General features: G+C 40.1%; 1 protein-coding gene across 3 annotated transcripts in view; it reads right to left on the bottom strand.

The window, feature by feature from the left end:
- The window catches only part of htra4 (HtrA serine peptidase 4), a 19,971-nt gene extending 4,662 nt beyond the window's left edge, over positions 1–15,309 (bottom strand). Inside the window, exons 1-5 of one of the 3 annotated variants that reach the window (XM_046036148.1) lie at positions 14,895–15,309; positions 6,087–6,186; positions 5,797–6,001; positions 2,288–2,482; positions 2,121–2,153 (exon numbers count right to left, since the gene is read on the bottom strand). In XM_046036148.1, coding sequence (XP_045892104.1) covers positions 2,121–2,153; positions 2,288–2,482; positions 5,797–6,001; positions 6,087–6,186; positions 14,895–15,309 — 948 coding nt within the window. The other 2 variants (XM_046036149.1, XM_046036150.1) reach the window with 2 other exon arrangements.
- Positions 15,310–15,732: the final 423 nt, after the last annotated feature.

Here is a 15,732-nt window from a genome sequence, read left to right on the forward strand (position 1 = left end):
AGTTGCCAGGCGACAACCTCGGAACCTGAATGATTTGGAGGCCGTCTGCAGGGAGGAGTGGGCCAACATCCCTGCCGAAATGTGCACAAACCTTGTCACCAACTATAAAAACCGTTTGACATCTGTGCTGGCCAATAATGGCTTTTCTACAAAATATTAACATGCTGTTTGGTAGGGGGTCAAATACTTGTTTTTCCTCATCAGATGGTTATCAATTTTTATAAATTCATATGATGTGATTTTCTGGGATTTTCTTTGGGATTCTGTCTTTCATTGTTAGAATGTACATATGATTAAAATTGTAGATTGTTGCATTCTTTGTAAGTGGGCAAACCTGCAAAATCAGCAAGGGGTCAAATACTTTTTTCCCCCCACTGTACAATGACTTGGCTGAATATGTGAGGCTTATTATTTACTGAGAGATGATTGCCCTGCTTATCAACATTTTTATAGTCAGGTTCAGAGTCTTTGCTTTCCATCTTGCATTAGTCCTGAGTTGTAACTAAACCTTGACTAAGAAACAGATAATCATTTTCTGGTTTTAAAATGATGTGCGCCTATGAGGAGTGCCATCACATCACAGTATTGTCTAGGCTGGTTGCTGCTAGAATGCTCAAGTTTCATTTCGTGCACTTGCATATGAACGCATGGTCCAGCGTGACGCGGTTACCTTTTCTGAGCTGCAGTTTATAAACCCCGTTTCCAGTCGGCGTTTATCAAACGTGATAAATAGTTGTATTTCACTCTAACGTTGGTCAGGCACAAAGTCTGGCAAGCAACCAAGACAGAGACCGACCAAGAGATGCAATGTCCAGCTGGGTAAGCAAGACAGAAAGACTGAAGAGAGATTCACTGCAAGCCAGCACAATAATTTAACATCATTGTTTTCTGCTGACATCAGACTTTGAGAGGAGAAAACACAAGTTTACCTGACTGCTGTTCCCATAATTCACCCTCATTCAGTTTTTTTGATGCCCAAGGATAGTCCCTCTACATCCTCTCATCAAAGCTGTAAACATTGACATTTGCTTTGACAAGAGAATGAGGCGGGGCTTTTGTTTACTTTGCCGGTCCCTAAGCGACATGCATAATGAGCGTATTGGACGGTCTGGCTCTGCTTATCCATAGTCAGTGTATTACCTGAGAGTTGTACGGGCATGGAAGCTAAACAATGTACTGCGTTGGACAGGGTCAGCAGCAAAACATCAGAGCCACTTAAAAAAAATCAATATCAGTTCGAGTGCACACTGTATTTAGAATATTGTAAGCGCATAGCCTTGCGTCAGACAGCCATTTCCTTTGGAACTACATTCCTACGCATGCATATGCGCCACTTATTCCTATGGACAAGTGCAACTGTATAACGCCACCGAAGGTCAACTGTTTGGGTGAGACTTTCAGAGGTTTATTAAGTGACAACGAATGAAAGAACGCCAACGCCAAAATTCTGTCCACTGTGGACATAAGGGGATACCTTTTCAAACCTGTGGATACAGAAGAACCTCTGCAGAAGGACATTGAACAGGCTGAAAGAGAGAGAGGGGAAACTTTCTGGTTGTGTGGTGACTCATTTCATTTATTACTTTCAGGTGGCTAAAATACACTACACTGTCCGCCATCTACTGCAGGTAATACACTGACTATGGATAAGTCTCTCATACAACCCCCACTTCCAAAATCCAGAACTATCCCTTAAGTGTTCCTTTTACCTACAACAAAAACCATCAGTTTTGGTTATTGTAGTCACTTATCTGTGTTTTCACAGTGAAGGACTATCTATAAAATGCACCGTTGGCATGGCAACTGTTTTCCTTTAGAAATAAGAGCATTTTTAGGGAAAGGATGCTGGCGGCAACCACCTTAATAGATGAATGTACCATCTGTATGATTTTATTCCGCAGAAACAATACAAAGGCCTCCATAATCAGGACTGTGAGGGAGGCTTAATCTTGAACCTGAGGGAGCAGACTGGATACTGTGGGTATTAAATAAAACAAATTCATGACCTCAGTCCTCACTGTCATAAAAACATCAAAAAGATCTCCTACATAGCATAACAAATATGCAAATGAAATGGTATTATCCCTTCACATATGATATAGCACTATAAATCCTCTTACCAAATTGACAAGCGGTCCACCAGAGTTGCCGTACTGTGAATCAACAGAGCAACAAAAACACTTACTTACTCATTGTTTAAGTAGAACTAAAACTGTCACGCTAGATCACATGCAGAGCCAAGAAAGGAAATGATTGTGTTTGTACTACTAATTGTGGTCACACTGACATTAATCATGGCGTCAGTTTGGATGTAGTCCATGTCAGAGTCCTTAAAACCCAGTTCCAGGCTGTTGCGTTGGGCACTGCTGATAATCCCAGTGGTGACGGTGTTCTGCAGGGAGAAAGGGCTTCCCACCGCCACCACAAACTCACCGGGACGCAGGTCTGAGGACTGGCCGAGACGAAGCACAGCCAGGGGCCTCTGCAGCAAGGCACAACAAGACATGATGACCAACAGCAGAGGACAACAATCAATTTTATGAATGTAACAGGAACACATGCTGGGTGAAATAATGTCAAAATTTGCTTCATTAGATGACCGTGGCATAGTAAGGTTATTTAAGTGTTCAGTGTGTAATATTTAGGAGGATCTATTGACAGAAATGCAATATAATATCCATAACTATGTTTTTAGTGGTGTATAAAGACCTTACATAATGAACCATCAGAATAAGCCATTTTATCTACATACACCGCGGGTCCTCTTACATGGACGTCGCCATGTTGCACCACTAAGTTTCTACAGTAGCCCGAATGGACAAACGGCTCTACAGAGCCGGGCTACGCTGAATATGTACGCAGAAGAAAATAAATAGGAAGTAGTAATGTTAGTGGTACTTGTAGTAGTAGTCGTTTTGTTGTTGTTAGTAGTTGTTTATTAGAAGTAAGAAAAGGAGAAATTTGGACAAATGGAGGCCCACATGTATTATTTAGCACAAGAGCCGACAGCGCGTGTCGGCCACCGTAGCTTCTCCTACATGCTTGCAAAGGGAGGAGGGAGCTGTGACTGATGATGCATTTATGTGGTGTCAGTATAATCAGAGTTTTTTTTTTTTTTATCTCCTTGAATCTTTATTGCAAAAAGAGAAATATAGTGTACATGGGAAAAATCACATATTGGATATACACATTTTGCAAACATGTAATTTGTAAAATAACGATGGGGACTCGAGTTTGAGACTCAGACTTGAGTCCGACTTAAGTCGCACACACAGTGACTTCAGACTCGACTTGAGACTCGTCCTCAAAAGACTTCAGACTTGACTTGAGACTCGAGGTGCGGGACTCGTGAACAATGTTTATTTTTAGGAAACGTCTGATGAGCTTACTGTTATTCCCTCACTCCTTTACCTATAACCTGCTAACGTAACACGTAGTATCAGCTGTGTGTGGCCACACGTGAGAGAGGACAACAAACAGCTGCAGCTGCTGAGCCATTTATCATAAACTTTGACTTTAAAACTTCATACAACAAGACCCAAACAAACAAGCGCTGAATGCAAAATAGGTTAGTAACCTGTGGTGAGTTTAGCTCAGTGTTGGCCATCTAACGTTAGCTTGCTTCTTGCTTTAGCTACGACCTAGCAAAAGGTTAGGTCATTCGTTATGAAAAGATGAATGAGCATTTATTTTCTTGCCAAACTTGTGGTGGTCGATTAACGTAATCATCATGGGCTGCCTTTACATTAATTATTAACGTTGGCTGCAAAAAAGTTTACAGGTTTATTGTTGATCATGTAAAGTTACAGTTTTATTTAGTAATAACGTTACACTGGTTTAAGAGTCTGGGGGATGTGTTGACTTACGGTTGTTTATAAGCTGTCATTAATTGCATTGCACGTTACATGGTTGTGCTCTGTAAGTGAAAAACAGGTTACAGTTTATTGTTGATCATGCAACGTTATAGTTTTATTTAGTTACATTACACTGGGTTTGAGAGTCAGCAGGGTTTGTTGACTTAGAGTAGTTAAAAATCTGTCATTAATTGCAAAGACTTGTGAGCATCTCTGATGGAAGATGGGGCTACGTGCTACTGACCCACCACTAAGGCTTGGTTGTCACTAATAGCTGTGTTGTTTTAGAAGCGCCAAGACATTCTGCTCTATTCACCAATAGACTTGCTTGCTTTAGATTCTTTATGACATTTAATTGGCTTCTTCAGAAGGAAGCCTTTTAGATAGGAGGTAAACAAATCTTCCAGAATCTGAAGCAAGTGCAGGTGCCTTTGACAAAGCACTTCTAGATACAGTTTACGGAACAGTTTGTTTAATCCTGCACATTAAATGGGAACACCGATTTTACACATCAGAATCTATTTACAGGTGTTAGGGAATAATACTACATGTGTGAAAAAAAGGTGGCTAATGCCATTTATGGCTCCAGAAGGAGCTGTTTGAACTCTGATAAATATCCTCAAGTCATGTTTTTAATGCCACGTGAGTCAGTGTCAGTTTGGGTGAAAGACTACAAGTATGAAAATTTAAAGTCTGGGGGTGTGGTGTTAGAAAGAGTTAAGCAGACCTTTGTAGCCCACTCCTCATCTTTGCTTCAGGCTAGCAGCTTGAGGCTACATCAGCCGCTCTCTAAATCTAACACCAAACTGTCAGCAGTCAAGTTGCATTTTTGGTAATAAGGTAATACAAAGGCACCAGGTTTCGACAAGGAAGAAGTATGCATAGAATTATAAAGATATCATCTCTGGTGAATCGATTCTGAACCTTTATTTTTTAACTGCCCTTCATGAATCCAGAGTGCAATGCTAAATCAGTGAAGTAATTTCTCAGTGAAACTTTAAATACTTACCTAACCTGTGAATGTAACTTATGTTCCTGAGTCTTAACATCATTTTCCATTAAGTCCATTGGGAAAGTGTCACTAAATGCTTTGCAATGCAAAACAGAACATTGCTTCTTCTTTAATTTGAGTGTTGAATGAGTGTTTGCTTCTTTTAAGAGCACCACTCTATGGGATTTTAACATGGGATTTGTTGAGTATGAACCAAACTAAACTCAGTCTTAGCTTGTCTCTGCCTGCCTCCTCTTATCCAAGGCAGAGACCATTTATCTCTGGGGAGGATTGTAATGCTCTGCCAAATTTATAGCCACATCTCCCGGGGCATGAAGCCTTCTGAGAAATTTGCCTTTTAGGCAAGCTTTAGCGCTCCTTCTATAAGGTATGTAACACAGAGAGATACAGCAGTGTAAGGCTTTCACCACTCCCTTGATGTTTCAAGACAAATTCCTTCACCTACAGAGCAGTCAAATATAGTGATTCCTTAGGTTTACTCCTTCTGATCTTGAGGTATTCTAGTATTCAGATCAGTACTAAAAATGTTAATCATCTGCTTCATGCTGAGTGGAGTCTGACTGAAGTGGTCGGGAGTAGAGTCCCCGCTACCATACAAAGCAGCTGGCTGTGTAAGAACATGTCTCAGCAGTGACATGTTTTATTCAGAACTGCACTTGCAAATAATACCTGAGGCTTTGAATTTACAAGACATGACCAAATACCCCAGAGGAATTCAGATGACAAATTAACCATGTTAAGGAATAAAGTTTAATTTTGATGGGCAAAGGCCCTTGTTGACTTTCTCCAAAGAATATCCGCCCCACTTTGTGTACAGGATTAATTCACTTTGATGTTAGCTGCTGATGACAAGCTGCCAGGCTAGCAAAACACAAAGCAGAACTTAGTCAAAGGCCCTTTAAAAGCTGAGGGCAAACAGTGGGCACTCACATCTGGTTCAATTTTGATGAGTGCAATGTCCATCTTCTGGTCCACGTCCTTGACTGTAGCGTCGTACTGCAAACCGCTTTTTAGCTCAACTTTTATCCGCTGTTTGTTGGTGAGTACGTGAGCATTGGTGACGATCCAGCCGTCCTCTGACACTACAAACCCAGAGCCACTCGACACAGAGACGTCCTCACTGGAAAATGGCACTCTGGCGAGAGAAAAGGTGAAGGGGAAACATCGTTTGGCATCTGCAGGAACTTGAGTGTTTTTGTTCTTGCTTCAGTTAGTTTTACCTTTGGAAAAGCTCCAGATGCACTACGGCTGGGACAATCTTATCCACCACATCTGCAATGAAGTTGAACTTGTAGCGCATACTTTCTTGATGTTGGATTCCTTCAAGGACATAGAACACAGGTTAGGCCTTTCAGTTTCTCTAACATGTGATGGATGAACATCTGTAAAATATCGGAATTATTCAAACTATTTTTAGCCATGCTGGCACCGTGGTCTATTGGTTGTACTCTTTTACATTGCTTGTATGCCGTATTCTTTCCTTATGTCAGTTCACCAGCCATTACCACTCCCTGTTTTTTCACAGTCTGCTCAGTGTTTGCTCCAGCTGTCACGCCCACAAACACCTGTACACCTGTTCCCAATCTCCTAATCAACTCCTCAAAATATATACAAGCCACTTTCCCTTAATCCCCTCGATAGGCTATTGTGCCTTGGTCTGGCCTTCTTTTTAATTGTATTTCCAGTCTTTTGCTTTATTTACCTGTTTGAACTGACCACCTGTTGACAGACCGTGACCACAGTCTGCCTTTGATTTGAGCGTTTCTTTAGACTCACAGAGCAGCTAGTGTGGCCTTAGACTGCAGTTAATTCAAAGTGGATCCACTTTTTCAGATATTCTTTCATCGGTGTCCCCTTTGGAACTTACTGAGATGTAAATTGGCAAAGATGCTACAAAAATAGTAAGAGCTTAGACAGGGTAATTTGCCATTCATTTCTGATAATATGAGTAAATACTAGGCTGCATTTTCAGAGTCTCAGTTGTCTCATGACACTATGTCTTATTTCTCAAGCAAATTGTGGCAAATCACTGCTCTACGGTGGTAACTGCAGGCACACAACCTGCAACAAACCTCTTCATAAAAGCAAAGATCAAATTATAGATCAGTGCCTCCCACCTCTGCTGCCTTGCCACCACTTATACAGTTTATTAGCTGTTTTTTGATCAAAAGAGTTGAAGGCTTGAGAGCCTAAAAGTGGATATGTAAGGTTAGACACAAAAGCAGTTGGGTTTTATTTAAAATGCAACCTGCTGTGGGCACTTGTGTTTGTGTAAGGGATCTCCCTTGATAATATCTCCAACGTCCTCCTCCTGTGCTCTCTTAGCAAACACACAGTCCCTCTCCTGAAGCCACCACATCTGACTGATGCACAAATGAACTTGTCTGTGCAAAAACAGCCTTAAATGCAAATGACAGTGTGTCCATTGCCAAGAGCTACTGTGGCAGAACACCAGCTATTTTGCCTGTCAGAGAGCTGTACTAACAAATCAACAGTATGCTCCCCGTTGGCACGGAGATCATGTCGCTTTCACTATCCTCTCAATTACCCTATACGGCTTTGCCAACTTGTGCAATTGTGGATCATCCATCAGATGAATACCTCTTATACTTGATACGTCATCTAATCTGCTATCGAGTCTCCAAATTGTAAAACAATTGCAAATCTGCTCGTAGTACGCAACGCAGATCAAACACTAGAATTCAACATTTCTGAATGTGTGTTATTTCAAAATAGTTCCATGTTTTACCTCTTTTTAAGGTCTTCTCAACCATAATTGGAGCACATTTAGTAAGAGATATCTTGCTGAAAAATGTGTTGTGCAAGTGGAATAGTGGTGGCAGTAATGCACAAAGAAAAGTAGTAGTGCACTATCAAACGCAGTGAACAAGAGTGCAAGCTAGTAGGGTTGAGTGAGTACTTGGCTGAAACGAGTATCTGGCATTTTTTAGTATGAGTATCATCAGAGTAAATGTGTGGATATTATTTTTCTAATGAACAATAAATATGGGAACTTTTATTAAAGACAAAAACTTGTTAGTTCTCTTGCTATTGTGTTAAAAACTATTGCTCTGAAGCTCATTCTGAGGCTGTTTGGTAAATAGTTTCCTACTTCAACCAATGTAAATGGCTGGCTTAAATTAACAATGTCAGCTTAGTTGTGCCTACGATACAGATACAGCTAATGGTGTACTCGCTCATCCCTACAAGCTCCAAACATGGCTGATTATAAGGAAAGCGATGCATTCAGTATGTCTTGTTAGAGCTCAAAGATACAAATACTTGGTTTGAATACATGTCACTAATGGTAGAACAAGGAGAACAGTAAACTCAATAAACAGAATGTACATACATTTAATTAATTAGTCTGATCTGAAAGATTGCACTGCATATCAAGACATTTTGTTATTTTTATATGACCATTATTTCAGTTCTTCATGTCATGTTTCATTTTTTCACTTTAATGGAGACAAATGTAGGTGCACTTTTATCTATGTATTTATAGTACATGTCCACTGCTTTTAACTGGAGGGGACCATTACAGGGTTAAGAGAAGTCCTTTTCTTGTTAAAACTGAAGTACTAAAGTACTTAAGATGAGTTTTTCACATTACTGGTTCCTTTTTTTTTTTTTTAACAACAAGCTTAGAGCACATTCATGGCCGGTTCTGTCATTTTGTCAAGTGCATTTTATAATAATATAAATATACAGTTAAAAAATAATAAAATATTGCAGTAAAATTAGTAAATTAAGAGTTGTTGGACCCCAGCTCCCTATGGAGAAGACAAAACGTATAAATAAAGCTGGAATCTAATGAATTGCAGACAAAGACATTTTTCCTAAAGCTTTAAAAGATCGATGAACAAACCAAGGCTTTCAACATAATTAAATACTGATTGCAATAATGTAATGAAAATATCTCAGTTAATAGGAGTAAGCAAAACATTCAACAGGGAACACAACCAGTGGTTAAATGTACGAGCAGTCATGGTGGATGTTGAAGAGCATACGTTAAAGGATGCCAACACTGGTTACTTGTCTGTTTCCTGATCACCCGGTTACTGAGCAGCAGTGGAAAGTGATGAAATGTACTGACAGGTGTCTTGACACACTGCTATCTGCAAGTCACAGGGCCACATTGTCCTTATCTCTACCTGGTAGCAAGGGGGAAAATGGATTTAGGTTTTTCTCATTCATATATTTATTGTATTTTGGGTGAACTGACCCTTTAATCCCTGACAGGTCTGTTTTGGTGGATTTGATGAGGCAAGCGGTGGCTGGAGGTCGCATACTGACACATGTAATCAGCATGCATTCTGCTGGAAATCCAATAAATGAACAAAAAACAATCAGCATGCTAAAATATACAGACACACTCATTTTTTCTATGATATTGTGCCAGCTCTGTGGTGGCAGCTGTTGGTCCATAAGGATTTACAGCCTGGGGTTTTGCTGTTAGTGTTAGCTAACATTAGTATCAGTTGACAGCTGGTTTTTGATTTGAAATACATGAATATAGAACACAATCGACTTTATTTATAAGACAATGTAAGCTATGTCTTCAGATTTCCATATGTTTTAAAATGAGCTAAATATATATGTCTGGGGCAGTTTAAGCCTAGCTTTTTTTTTCACCTTTAACCCCACCACACAGTTTCAAATATGCTGTTGCAGTGTTGATAGACAAACCTCAACTACTTTTTTATTACAATAAAGGCACACAACTTCCTGCACTGCAAGTGAATGTTGGCACTGGACGTGAATTGCAATGTGTGGAATCATCCAATATTAAAGTAAATCCTAGTGGTACTGGACTAAATGTCTTTTTAGAAAAGGCCAGTGGCAGTAAAGTGACTTTCATATAACAGCTAAATGATAGAAAGATTTTTTTTAAAGTGAGCTCTTAAGACACCTACAAACTGCTGCTGTCACTACATGGCCAATGTGGACATGGTATTATAACAATTTTAAAGGAATAGTTACAGGAAGAATTCACTTGCCGAGTAAAGACTAGACTGACTATAGAGTCAGGCTGATATCACTGTCTGTGTGGTGAATGCAAAGCTACAGCCAGCAACTGGTTAGCTTAACTCACCATAAAGACTGGAAACAGGGAGAAACAGCTTGGCTCTGTCCAAATGCAACAAAATCCATCTACCAGCACCGGTTCACTTAACACGTTATACCGTACAGAGTGAAAATGACAATTGGACATTTTCCAAGGGGTTACTGTATGTGTTGGACTATTTCTTGGACCAGTTGCCACGGTGTCAAAGTGACGTCACCCATTGGCTTGTTGACTGCCCTTTTGAAGCCTCGAGTTTGGCAGATTGACCGTCGCCATGTTGATTTTTTGCAACCAGGCACTGGATGTGACCAACTGCCGACGAAGCATATATAAGCTAGTTCAACCGCAATGTTCAATTTACACAGTGCAGTGGATACAAGTCGCCTTTAGCCTGATTCACAGGTTGTCATGATAGCAACTTGTCAATCCTAAGGTAGTCCCACCCTAAAGCATACCCTGCTTTATTGTTTATTTTCCTCTAAATGGGACCATGATTTACAAAATGAACATCATGCTGTATTGAAAAAGGTTTGAGACCATAAACTCATTAGGAAAGTGTTTACTGGGTTAAGCAGAGGCTGCTGCTTGGTCCTGACCAAGAAATAGCCCATTACATAAACCCCCTTGTAAAACGATCTTCAACTTTATTGTTTGCTTATTTACAAAAAAGGCTAATGGGGTCCCCAGTATATAAAGCTATACTGCTGTTGTGATAGAAAAAAGACAAAAGGTAGTAGAAATAAGACTAACATGTATTGACTATACTAGTCCTCCTAACTCCCTTGCTCACTTTATGTTAGTGGTCATGTTGCTATGTATTTTCTGTTTGCTATATTGTTTTACTGTAGCAGGAAATCTCCACTTGCAATTTGACACCAATGTTCCTGACAGAAATCATGATGCTCAATGACCAAAACAGACACATCGAGTTTCATGTGGGCAAAGAGGGGAAATCTAATTAGGTGAGGATGAGTTGTCTTTCTTTATCACAACTTCACATTATAATTTTACACTGGAAAAAGTTATATGGCTTTTACCCTTTATATGCTGGCTGGCTCAGTTCATTTTGGTCACATCCTGGCCTATGTCAATGGTCACAGAGTTTCCCTTCAGTCATATGACTACTCTGACTGGTAACCAGACTTCATTAAAAGAAAACACTACCTAACAGGAAAGTTTCTGTTTTATTTACTATTTACGTTATATTATATGGCTCCCTCTACATCGCATGTCTGTGAGTTTTGCATACATTCTTATATAAGAGGAGGTCTAAAGCATGATGAATTTTGGCTACGATAAGAAACTACGTGTTATGAAAATGGATAGCACAGGACAGGGAAAATTAAGAGGATATTTTTGCACAGCAGTGTGGTGCTGGGATACCCTCAGGAGAATTAAACACCATCACTGGATAATTTGTGACTGCATTTTGTCTTGTTGCTCTTCTGAGCATGAATATGCAGAACTGTGGAAGCACCCTACATCAAAGCTTTCTGGGAAGAAACATTTTCCAGATATATATCCTTTTTTTTTCATCCAACATATGAGTCTTGCACAGGCTCAATAATGGCCTATTAGCTTCTCAAGTCAAATTAAAGAGCACATGAGTGGGCTTTTCAAGTGCCCCCCACCAGGGAAATAGAATAATCTGATCATATTTTTAACCTTTATTTGTTAAGGGAATTTTTACAGAGCACAGTGACTCTTCTTTAGCAACATAATTCCTTCATGGCTGAAGTTTAAAGGTGAACTCCAGTTCAGGACTAATCAATGTTTCCTGGGTTAATTCTACATCTGACGGGTCATCATCCAACAGCAAGATAAGCATGCATAAACATTTCAGGTGCATTAACACTGGTAACTCTTTTGGTAACACTGGTAACGGTTACATGATCATCAAAACTACAGGTGCTGGTCATATAATTAGAATATCATCAAAAAGTTGATTTATTTCAGTAATTCCATTCAAAAAGTGAAACTTGGATATTATATTCATTCATTCATTACACACAGACTGATATATTTCAAATGTTTATTTCATTTAATTGTGATGATTAAAACTGACAACTAATGAAAATCCCAAATTCAGTATCTCCGAAAATTAGAATATTACTTAAGACCAATACAAAAAAAGGATTTTTAGAAATGTTGGTATGAACATGAAAAGTATGAGCATGTACAGCACTCAATACTTAGTTGGGGCTCCTTTTGCCTGAATTACTGCAGCAATGCGGCGTGGCATGGAGTCCATCAGTCTGTAGCATTGCTCAGGTGTTATGAGAGCCCAGGTTGCTCTGATAGTGGCCTTCAGCTCTTCTGCATTGTTGGGTCTGGCGTATCGCATCTTCCTCTTCACAATACCCCATAGATTTTCAATAGGGTTAAGGTCAGGCGAGTTTGCTGGCCAATTAAGAACAGGGATACCATGGTCCTTAAACCAGGTACTGGTAGCTTTGGCACTGTGTGCAGTTGCCAAGTCCTGTTGGAAAATGAAATCTGCATCTCCATAAAGTTGGTCAGCAGCAGGAAGCATGAAGTGCTCTAAAACTTTCAGGTAGACGGCTGCGTTGACCTTGCACCTCAGAAAACACAGTGGACCAACACCAGCAGATGACATGGCACCCCAAACCATCACTGACTGTGGAAACTTCACACTGGACTTCAAGCAACGTGGATTCTGTGCCTCTCCTCTCTTCCTCCAGACTCTGGGACCTTGATTTCCAAAGGAAATGCAAAATTTACTTTCATCAGAGAACATAACTTTGGACCACTCAGCATCAGTCCAGTCCTTTTTGTCTTTAGCCCATGCGAGACGCCTCTGACGCTGTGTCTTGTTCAAGAGTGGCTTGACACAAGGAATGCGACAGCTGAAACCCATGTCTTGCATACGTCTGTGCGTGGTGGTTCTTGAAGCACTGACTCCAGCTGCAGTCCACTCTTTGTGAATCTCCCCCACATTTTTGAATGGGTTTTGTTTCACAATACTCTTCAGGGTGCGGTTATCCCTATTGCTTTTACACTTTTTTCTACCACATCTTTTCCTTCCCTACGCCTCTCTATTAATGTGCTTGGACACAGAGCTCTGTGAACAGCCAGCCTCTTTAGCAATGACCTTTTGTGTCTTGCCCTCCTTGTGCAAGGTGTCAATGGTCGTCTTTTGGACAGCTGTCAAGTCAGCAGTCTTCCACATGATTGTGTAGCCTACAGAACTAGACTGAGAGACCATTTAAAGGCCTTTGCAGGTGTTTTGAGTTAATCAGCTGGTTAGAGTGTGGCACCAGGTGTCTTCAATATTGAACCTTTTCACAATATTCAAATTTTTTCATTAGTTGTCAGTTATAATCATCAAAAATAAAAGGAATGAACACTTGAAATATATCAGTCTGTGTGGAATGAATGTATACATTATACAAGTGGAATTACTGAAATAAATCAACTTTTTGATGATATTCTAATTATATGACCAGCACCTGTAATGCTGCAGTGGAGCCTAGCCTTTATCCTCTTTACTGCCTGCAGCCCTCTGTAGGTACATAGTATACAATCTGACTTCTTTTTGCAACCAGTGGAGTTGCCCCTTGCTGACCATTAGAAGGAATGCAGGTTTAAGACCCTTCTGCACTGGCTTCCCTTTTCACTTGAGATTACCGGACTTTTAGTCTTTAGTATGGCTCAAACTCCAAAGACACTGGATCGTACACTTCCCATAAATCAACAGTCTCTTTAATTAGACCTGCCTGCTTGTACTATTATACATTATATAATTAGATTATTATTACTCATGCATCAATGTAAAAGCAGGATTTTAGTGTTGTAGTTGGTTCAGGTTTAACTGTTTTGTATCAGACTGCAGTTAATGATTATTATCATTATGGATTAATCTGATGATAATTTTCTCTATTAATTGATAGTAGTAGTAGTAATTTTTTAAAATACAGAAAAATGTTCTCCAAATTACCCAGAGCCTGAAGTGACACCTTTACAATGCTTGTTTTGTCGGTCCAGACCTCAAAATGAGTAACATTAAAATAACCAAAAGTAAAAGCAGCAAACCTTCACATTTGTGAAGCTGGAACCATGAAATGTTTTTACATGAAAAATTACTTATACAAGTCTCAAAATAATTGGCAATTAAATTTCTGTCAGTCAATGAATATAGGCTACTAGCTGTACTTGTATAAACTGTTGAGTAGTTGAATTAATAACAAACATCATATTTTTCAAACTCATATGTTTTGTGTGTAATAATCCCACTTTGTAAAGTAACTATTAACTGAAGCTATCAGATAAATGCAGTGAGGTCAAAAGTACAATATCTCCCTCTGAGAGTAATAAAAAGAAGAAAATACTTGAGTAAAGTATACCTCTAATTTGTAGGCAGCACTTGAGAAAATGTACTTAGTTACTGTCCACCACTGTTTATAGTTAATGCATTAACAGTAGGCCTACATAAGATTTTAATGTTGTAGCTTGTCAATAGGTAGTTCATTTTAACCAAATTAAAGACATTTGAGTAGTTTTATCTGCAAAGTAGCCCATAATTACAGCTGTAGATGCAACATTGTATAAGAAAATTATGTTTAAACTTAGGCTACTTTTAATTATTTTCACAGGCATCCATCAGCGATTTCAGCTTTTTGTTCATGTTTCTGAGTTTTGACAAGTGTATGCTTTAGTAATAACATACATAGGCTATTATTATTGTTAGGGCCCCAGCATGAAACATGCAAGGACCCTATTGAAATGCAAGGAGTTATTATATTGTTATTAGGCTGTATTAGATGCCTATGTAGAGTATAGAAGCAGAAGTAACAGTCTTAATAATAATTCCACTTAAATTAGTATACTGATCAACACATTTATTAATCAAATATTTTATTATGTCAACCTAAACAACATTGGATGAGTAAAGACTTTCCATTAACAAAAGAAAGAAAGAAAAGTTAATCACACAGCTTACCTGAATCACACCAACCCCTCTGGATCAAAATGACCGGGGGGGTCTCGCCGAGCTCGGCTCTCCTGTTCTCAGCGGCCATGCGGCAGATGCTGGGGTAAGTCCTGCCGTCGCTGCCGCACACCGGGCCGGAGGAGGCGCACACGCAGCTGTGGAGCCCCCCCGGGACAGAGTCGCACCGCAGCCCGTCACCGCAGGGGAGGCCGGCACCGCTCCGCTCCCCGCAGGCATCACCCTCCCCAGCAGCGCACACTACGCAGCACCCGCACCTGTCCTTCACCTGCCCGTAGTAACAGACCTGCGGTGGCACAGGGCAATAAGAGGCATCGCAAAGCTGCGGGCAGGTTTGTCTGTTTCTCAGCAGACCTGCGTGAGCTGCGGAGGTGAGAAGGGTGAAGTAAGCCACAAACTTCATCATGACCAAACATCGATTCACAACAGTCGTCCTTTTCTTGTTGACTCTGTAGGCCAAGGTTTATGCTGTCCCGTTCCTTGGGTCCATGTGATAGGCTACATCCAGGTAGGCCCATACTTTAAAGACAATGTCATTGCCGCTGTTTTCATAGCCTAAAGAATTGGATAAGGGCCAATAACGATATATTCTAGTAGCAGCATGCTGATCCTGCTTCACCTGCATGTTCCCGTAGGCTACGCTGTTCCCTCAACCACTGTGGAATGCAGCTGCATGAGGTTAGTGGACATGTTTTTTATGCGGAGATTCAAAGGCCACATATACTGTAGTCTCTGCCTTCCACTCAGGGAGACAAAATTGCATGTGATGATAAAAGTAAAAGGCTTTCTTGTTAGTCTGTGGCTTGTAATTAAATAACTGGCATTTAAT

This window comes from Micropterus dolomieu, linkage group LG21 (assembly GCF_021292245.1).
Source record: "Micropterus dolomieu isolate WLL.071019.BEF.003 ecotype Adirondacks linkage group LG21, ASM2129224v1, whole genome shotgun sequence".
Classification (NCBI taxonomy): Eukaryota; Metazoa; Chordata; class Actinopteri; order Centrarchiformes; family Centrarchidae; genus Micropterus; species Micropterus dolomieu.